The sequence below is a fragment of the Pseudorasbora parva genome, chromosome 19 (genome assembly GCF_024679245.1).
Source record: "Pseudorasbora parva isolate DD20220531a chromosome 19, ASM2467924v1, whole genome shotgun sequence".
Classification (NCBI taxonomy): Eukaryota; Metazoa; Chordata; class Actinopteri; order Cypriniformes; family Gobionidae; genus Pseudorasbora; species Pseudorasbora parva.
Genome location: NC_090190.1, coordinates 12,781,658 through 12,790,417, shown reverse-complemented (window position 1 = coordinate 12,790,417; position 8,760 = coordinate 12,781,658). Strand labels below are relative to the sequence as shown.

General features: G+C 37.8%; 1 protein-coding gene across 3 annotated transcripts in view; it reads right to left on the bottom strand.

Moving 5' to 3' along the window:
• Window positions 1–703: 703 nt before the first annotated feature.
• The window catches only part of ripor2 (RHO family interacting cell polarization regulator 2), a 66,235-nt gene continuing 58,178 nt past the window's right edge, over window positions 704–8,760 (bottom strand). For all 3 annotated transcript variants that reach the window (XM_067424924.1, XM_067424923.1, XM_067424925.1), the window contains exons 17-22: window positions 7,726–7,881; window positions 7,452–7,625; window positions 7,149–7,351; window positions 6,220–6,303; window positions 6,017–6,107; window positions 704–2,685 (exon numbers count right to left, since the gene is read on the bottom strand). In XM_067424924.1, the coding sequence (XP_067281025.1) occupies window positions 2,585–2,685; window positions 6,017–6,107; window positions 6,220–6,303; window positions 7,149–7,351; window positions 7,452–7,625; window positions 7,726–7,881 (809 nt within the window). In that variant the 3' untranslated portion in view covers window positions 704–2,584. The remainder of the gene's footprint in view (window positions 2,686–6,016; window positions 6,108–6,219; window positions 6,304–7,148; window positions 7,352–7,451; window positions 7,626–7,725; window positions 7,882–8,760) is intronic.

Here is an 8,760-nt window from a genome sequence, read left to right as displayed (position 1 = left end):
ATTAATATCAATTTTCACTTGTTAAAGCATTAATAAAAAGTTGAACACTTTACAATACGCTTTCATTAGTTAACATTAATGCATTAGCTAACATGAACTAAACATGAGCAATACATTTGTTACTGTATTTGTTCATCTTTAACATTAATGCAAATACAGCTGTTCATGTTAGTTCACAGTGCATTAACTAATGTTAACAAGATTTTAATAAAATATTAGTATATGTTGAAAGTGACATTAACAAAGATTAATACACTATTAGTTAACATGCGCTAATATGTACTTATCTTATTGTAAAGTGTTATCATAAAATTAAACTGTAATATTAATATTTAAAATAGCCTTTTTTTTTCTCAGTATCATTACTCCAGTCTTCAGTGTCACGTGATCCTTCGGCAATCATTCTAATATGCAGATTAGGAGCTCAAGAAACATCTCATCAACATAAATTATAATTGCACTGCTTTGTATTTATGTGGAAACTGATATACTTTTTTTAAGGTTCTTGAAAGAATTTCAAAGAATTTTGAAAGAATCAGGTTTGAAAGAATTTCTTTTAATTAGAAATTGATGATATATATATATATATATACATACAATTTTTTTTAAATAAATTTAATGCATCCCTCACTGATTTTTTTTCTTTCAAAACCTTTGAACGGTAGTATACTGTATGATTAAAAAAACAGCATGATGTCAAATGTGATAATTATGCAAAAATAAATTTTATTGCCACTTTCAGCAGAGGAAATACAATAAACTCCAAAAAAAAAATTAACCAAAACAATGAGAGAACATTAGCATTGTGACCAAGTGAAATCTGCTTTCATTCCAACAGTAGTAGCTAAAGCTATTGCAACGTCAAGCTGTGTGCTCAAGCCCTCCACACGTACACAAAACCATAACAACAACAGCTTCCTATCAAGAAGGACACTCTAAATGAGGTTTGAACAATAAAATGCAGCTTCTGTCTGAGATGAGAACAAGGCAATACATGTTAATTCAACCTTTTCACTTGATATCTCTGTGCAAAGAAAGAAATTATCAAGGAGTGATCACCAATGCCCAGGGTCAAATACTGTAATGGTGGTCGCAAAGCAAGGAAAACATGAATTGCTGTGACTGATTAGAGAAAACAAAATGAACATTTTTGAATATCTGTTATAGATAATTCTGATAAATAGAAACCACAAAGAGCCTTAAATATATTGACTACTGTATCATTATGGCTTTAGGAGTTTGTGCAGTAGATGCCAAATAACAATCTAACCGAAACATTTCAGTTGTGCTTTTGAGGCCTATACTTACAGCAACCTTTCTGTACTCAGTACATTCCTCGAAATGTGCTCTTTCGATGGATTTAAGCCCCTGCTTTCATACAATTCTCAATGTCATAGAAAACATTTGTAAAAACAGGTAGGGTGATCTACAAAAATGCGTTTTAATTGCTGCCATAAGCGTAAATTCACATTTGAGAGACCAAACACGGGGCGTATTAACGTCACAAAGCGAGGCAAGCGTTCGGTTAGCAGTGTTTTTTCAGGTCATGTGCTTAAGCATACAGAAAAGACACCTTGAGCACAAATACTGTATAACTCAGCGAATGCACTGTTAAAAGATGATAATGATCAATAAAACATGTCAACTATATATATATAAAAAAATTATTTCATAGTGAATAGCCCCTCAATAATACCAAACCCTGACTGTACCTTATATTGTGAACAGATGTTTAGTACAATATTAATACAATCTGTTCTCAGTATTAATTTATTTTAATTTAAGAGGGTGAAATCCGTTTATAGTGAAGAGAAATTATAAAATAAATAAAAATGATATTACAGTCGTGTGACTCAGTAGTACAGTAACAATAGGCACAGAAGCAAGTTCGAATCACAGAGCAAATAAACTTCCAGTTTTTTGCACAAACCAAAATTCACAGTAATGCATCACGCTTCTCTGACTGAATAAAAGTGCATTTTCAGATACTCCGATGGGCTCCGAACAGCCCTTGTTGCAAGATCCCATGTGCCCAGGCATTAGTACCATGTTAATGCAATTGTCCACTACAGACCCCGTCCATAGAAATATTCACCCCTGACCAGTGAAGGCAAGCGAGCGATTTGTAAATCAGCAGGCCATTGTCCACGCCGTTTTTTTAGTAGTTCAACACCAAAAATCCTTCCTTTCCCAACAGTTATAGATATTTCACTTTGTCCAGGTCAAAAAAAACCCCCTCAAACTCAAGCATTAAAACAATTCCTTATAATCCCTGAAATGGAACGGCACGTACAGAAAAAAAAAATGTCAGGACAAAATTAAAATAAGATTTGCTGTGCTATTTACACGCCTCCGAATAACTAACTGCCAATAATAAATACTCTTCTTATTGTTCATTCAGCAATGACCACTGCGACACGAGTAGTATTAATGAAAACATCCTGTAGAAAAGGAGACCTCGTGATGAAGGTCTCAAGATATGGGCCTGCATCGGAGGCTAAGCCTCACTGTTCTTCTTGCAAGCAGGTCGTGTGTTTTTCCCGTCAGGTGTGTGCAGGGTCACAGGGATGAGAAGTTGATTTTTCTAAAATGAAGTGGTAACGGCATTACCACGGCGAGTCCCCAGCCGCAAAATCTCCCTTGGTACCGTGTCCAACTGCTCGTATGCCAGACGCCCTTCTTCACCTGAGAACAGAAATACACACAAATAAGTTCTGTAAGTCATGGAAGGCTGGAGAGGTTGTTCATTAGCATTGAGACTGTGTATGTGCTATGGAGCATTGACAGGGTTTTTAAAATTAAGTTTAAGATCTACACAAATAAAATTAATACGCTATGTCCATAGAGAAGAAACGCATAATCTGAAAATAAATCATGTATCTTAGATTATTTTACTTGAATTAAACAGGTTAGGGCACATAAACAATGAGGACTTCAAGTCGGTATGAAGTGGAAGTTACGATAGTCTTTTCTTCTCTAGTGTGTGTGTATATGACTGAAAATGTCCGTCTTGAGCCAAGGACTTTGTGCTTGAACCCCTAATAAGAACAAATAACTTGAATACAAGCAGCAGCACAAATAAATACTATTGAGCAAAGATACTGATAAAATGAACAATGTTTTCATGTTTTCCAGGTAGGTCTAACATTAGTTTTTAGGTAGAGAAATTGAATAAATAATCAAATGTAAAATAACTGTATATTTAACTGTTTAAATTAAAGATTAATCCTTATTAAACTTACACAAGCTATTCAATCAAGAGCAGTGAGTGATGTCCTTATCTTTTCTTTGACATTAAAAAGAGTAAAGGTTGCTGCCCCTTTAGGACCTAATAGGGATATGCGTCGTATTTCTCGATTGTATAAAGTTCACTTAAGGTGTATTCAGACTATGTCTGCTTGGATACTCATTAAGATGGACATGTTGACATACTTTTTGTATGAGTTTGTCCGTTCAAGCGCAAGACTTGAAAGAGAACTATATATTTGCGCGCTGTGAGAAGAGTGCGCGCTTTCGGATGAGTGCAGAGACAGATCACACAGCGCGTGCGCACTCTCATTCGCGTCTTCTGGCTAATATACCTGGGTGATGACTGCGAAATGACTGGTCACACGGCAGCACTCGCATGCATTGAACACAGTTTACAAAGAGAGACTGTTTTGCCCGTTTTTCTTTTATTATCGCTGTTGTAGGACTATCACTGAGTAGCCAGCACGTGTATCCATCGACAGAAACATACATAAAAGCAAGTTTAACCCTGCCGCGGCACCCCGGTTGGGAAACGCTGTTTTAAAGTGTCTTTCAGTTCATTTATTATATTTTATTCCCTTTATATTTCCTTTTACTGAAACACTAAAGACTCAAGATGAATATTGCCTGTACTATTGTGTGTCCCTCTCACTGAAAGAAAGCACATGTTATCAGTATGTTTTTGTTAGAATTGGAGCTTAATCATCTCCAACCTTGGAGAGACTGTATCCGTGTATGTGCGCAATATTCTATGTTACAGATCAGTGTTGAGGTGTACAATGGGCACCCTAAGAGATGGGTGGACATGTTGTTCTGGGCAAGCTGGCGCCTGCTCCAGATCTTGAAGGTCACTAGGGGCCTAATTCCGGGGTGAAAGCATCAACAAGTGACACGTCTATGGAAACGTGCATCAGATTAACTGACATGAGTGGAAATTTACCATGACTGTGCATTGTCTCTGAGCCAATCAGAACCGTCCACATTGCAGTAATGACGTGGATAGACCTTGAAAAAGGTATAACTGTTGGGACAATTGTATGTACGAGAGGGTGGGGCAACGAGACGGTGAGAGAGGGAGCGCAGCCTACGAACTCCTTGAGACTTGAAGCTGGCTTCTGCTTTTGAAACTGCAAACTATTCTTAAGTACATTTTTCTTTTAATGAATTGCAATCCTGACTCTGTCTTTATTTCTTCACTACTGGTCCTGGGTCATAAGCTGTTAACCCCTAACACACTATATTGCCAAAAGTTTTGGGACACCTGTCTTTATATGCACATGAACTATAATGACATCTCATTCTTAATCCGTAGGGTTTAATATGGAGTTGGCTCACCCTTTGCAGCTAAAACAGCTTCATCTCTTGTGGGAAGGCTTTCCACAACGTTTAGGAGTGTGTTAATGGGAATGTTTGACCATTTTCTAGAAGCACATTTGTGAAGTCAGGCACTGATGTGGGACGCGAAGGCCTGACTCATTCTCTGCTCATCTATGTCTTTATGGTCCTTGCTTTGTGCACTGGTGGAAGAGGAAGAGGCCTTCCCCAAACTGTTCCCATAAAGATGGGAGCATAAAATTGTCCAAAATGTCTTGGTATGCTGAAACAACCCCACACATTGAACTCATGTATGAATAATGTGAATAATCCCCCCTCCACCAAACTTTACATTTGACACAATGCAGTCATCAAGTACCATTCTGACAGAGAAGCGTGATTCGTTACTCCAGAAAACATGTCTCCACTGTTCTAGAGTCCAGTGGTGATATGCTTTACACCACTGCATCCGATGCTTTGCATTGCACTTGGTGATGTAAGGCTTGGATGCAGCTGCTCGGCCATGGAAACCCATTTCATGAAGCTCTCCATGCACGGTTCTTGAGCTAATCTGCAGGGCTTCAAGAAGTTTGGAGGTCTGTAGCTATTGACTTTGCAGAATGCACACTGTGATTGAAACACCTGAATTCAATGATTTGGAGGGGTGTCCCAATACTTTTGGCAATATAGTGCAAAATATAGAGCACTCAAAATTTCTACAAACACTGTAACGTATAAATATGATTTCTCAGTTTCACAGATATATAGTTATATATTCAAAATGTAAAAATATACAATTACCTCTACTACTGAAAAAATATGTGGTATATAATTTTGCTTTAATTCAGCAAAAATCTCTACTGGTCACACTTCTTAATGTGTTGCAAGATCAGAGTTCCCCAAACTTAAAGGTTTGCATTTTGCTGCATTCTAAAGTTTTTGCATGATTTGTTTTTGGTCAGTAATGCATCACGAGTATGAATGGAAGTCAACGAAAGAAAAAGTGTAGTGTGCCCGCCCCTTAATGAAGATAAATTATGCACCCGTACATCCATCTAAAACATATAACGTTTTAAACACCACAAAGTAGATCATAAGCAATAGTTTGACATAAATGTGTGAAATTCATTAATCGCAAACTGCTCTGAAACCGCAAGCCTGTAGACCACGCAACAGAGCCACATTGTAGCTTTGAACATTCAGTGCTCATATTTATTTCATTTAATTATAGCATTTTGAAGTTTAAGAATCCACAAGGACTCTGGTGTTAGCATATTCCCAAAAGTCAATCGTACAGAGTTTCTTTTTGGCAAAACAGACCAAAAATACACATTTGTGTCTAGAATGGATCAGTCAGATGTACACTCATTTGCAGTAAGAGTGTAAACGAGAAGTATCATTAAACTGACTAATTGTGGAGCCGGTGTGTCATTTGTATGACTGGATGTTTTACCAAAAGTGAGGAGGGTTTCTATGGCAATTTGGCGGAGATCTTCGTCTTCGGAGTCACACAGTGACACCACGGCATCAATGCTCTCCACAGCCTGAAAAATAACCCGAGACAGACAGAGAGGCTTTAAGTCACTCTTGTAACTAATCACAGACATGATTTTAGCTTTAGTTTGAAGTGCAATTCAACCAAACAGTCTAACTGACCTGCAGACAGCTCAGAGCGGCGCATGCAGCTCTTGGTGTGTGTAACTCAACTTCTGATAAGGCTCGTGTGTAACAATCGACAGCCTGTTGAAGACAAACACACACAGACAAGATGAACTACTTGATCACTTCCTGGTGTCCTCAAACAGCTGTACATTCATTTTGTACTGCGTGCTGCTACAGTACCATGACTACTTGCATTTAATTTATTAATATTTATTTTTATTTCTTATTTTGTATATTTTTAATTATTTATATTATTATTTTTTGGTAAATGTGTTTCCCTCATAGTTTATACACATTTTTGACATTCTTTTTCACATCTTGGTATTTGTATCCAGCATTGTTTCCAAATTTGCTTTGAAATACACTACTGTTTAAATATTTTTGGAGTCAGATTTAAAAGAATTTAATACTTTTATTCAGCAAGGATGCATTCATCAAAAGGGACAGTAGAAGCATTTATAATGTTTCAGAATAAACTCTGTTATTTATATTTATTATTAAAGAAAACTGAAAAAAAAAACTCAGGGTTTGCACAAACAAATTAAGCACCACATTTGTTTTCAACATTGATAATCATTAGAAATGTTTCTTCAGCAGCAAATCAGCATATTAGAATGATTTCTGAAGGATCATGTGACACTGAAGACTGGAGTAATGATGATGAAAATACAGCTTTGATCACTGGAATAAATTACATTTTTACAATGCAATGTTAATATAAACAGTTGTTTTTAAGTTATAATAACACGTCACAATATTATTGTTATTATTATATTTTTATCATATAAATGCAGCCTTGATGAGAACAAGAAACTTTTTCAAAAGCATTATAAAAATCATACCAACCCCAAACTTTCGAATGTTAGTTTATGCCAATATCATTTATCGATACCATTAATTGTCAGATGAGTTAAACAACTGACCTTTGACCTGAAGGGCTTGTGTGAGGCAGCAGATGAGAGGAAGGCTGTAGCGGCCTTCATCACTTCAGGGTCATCAGAGGTTAGCAGCCCAGCCACGGCCCACAGGGTTTGGGGGCGGGGCTGGAGACACATGACAGACACTTCCTGTAGTTCCTTCAGTGAACGTTCGGTGTCCCCACAGCTCAAGGCTTCTTCAAGCATGACTGATTTGGACACAAAAGACAAAGATTACACTATGCTAGAATTGTGCTAATAACCTAAAGCTATTAAACTAATTATTACTATTCAACAAAAATGTCTTACCTTCTTTGGCTAAATCCAGCAGGTGTCGCTCCATGTCCGTGACATCGTGTTCAACAGAGTAGCAGTGGAACTGGAACACTGTGAGGACATCCTGTGCCAGAGGGGACGGTGACGGACATGAGGATGAGGCCAGCTCGCTCCTGTCCACCATTTCATTCACTACCATCCTGATCACTGGACACAAGTGATGAACGCTGATGTTACATTCATAAAAATTCAGCAGATTCCCGATATTTCCTTCTGTAGATTATTATTGTGCCGTTATTGTCACTACCTGAGTCGGGAGAGTGAGGAAGAATCTGTTGCAGTGGCAAGGCAAAGCTGAGATGCATGTGCTTCAACACTCGGTCCAGTGTAGTGTGGAACAGACCGCCACTGCAGTCGGACCACAGAGACATCAGCGCTGGCCGCTCCACCAGCCCAGGCAGCACTGGTTAGGAAACAAAGAGAGGTAGAGAGTCAACAGCAGGGTTCAAACTCAACTTTTCGCTACACCAGCTAATGCCGGTGGAATTGAAAGAACATATGTCTTAGGTGCCATGACATTCTGAATTTGTTTGAATTTATTATAATTGACTTTTTTTCTGATTATCAAGATAAGTCAAGTTACCTTTATTGATATAGCGCTTTTTACAAGGCAGATTGTTTCAAAGCAGCTTCACAGTGTTAAACAGGAAAATAATGCAACAGGCCAACAAACAAACAGTGTATGATTATGATCAACCTTACAGGTCAGAAGTCATATTAGATTGGAATATTCGAAAGATCGGAGTCATCACGCCGGAGACGGGTTTATTGAGGATGACGTGTCGTGAGCAAGTGGCAACCTCCCCCAGTTTCTGTTGAAGCCAATATGGAAGTAACTTAAAGGGATATTCCACCGCTTTTTCATATTAAACTATGTTATTCCCTTAACTAAGACGAGTTGATACACACCTCTCTCGTCTCAGTGCATGCACTTAATCGCTCTGACGCGCGGTGACATTTTCATAGCACTTAGCTTAGCCCACTAAACCCAGTTCATCCACTACGGTACCAAACAGAGATCAAGTTAGAAGCGACCAAACACCTCCACGTTTTCCCTATTTAAATACAGTTACACGAATAGTTGAATGACCAAGTCTGGTGACACTAAATAAAATGTGGCGCTTTTCTAAGTGGGTTAAAAAGGATACTATAATGTATGACGGAATAGCACTTTTGAAAGAACTTCGACTCGGCGCAGTAAAAAGTCAATTTTTTTATAACTCAATCGTTTACATTATATAAAGCCATACAATTCTGCATAATTAAGGGCGTGGTTACTTTG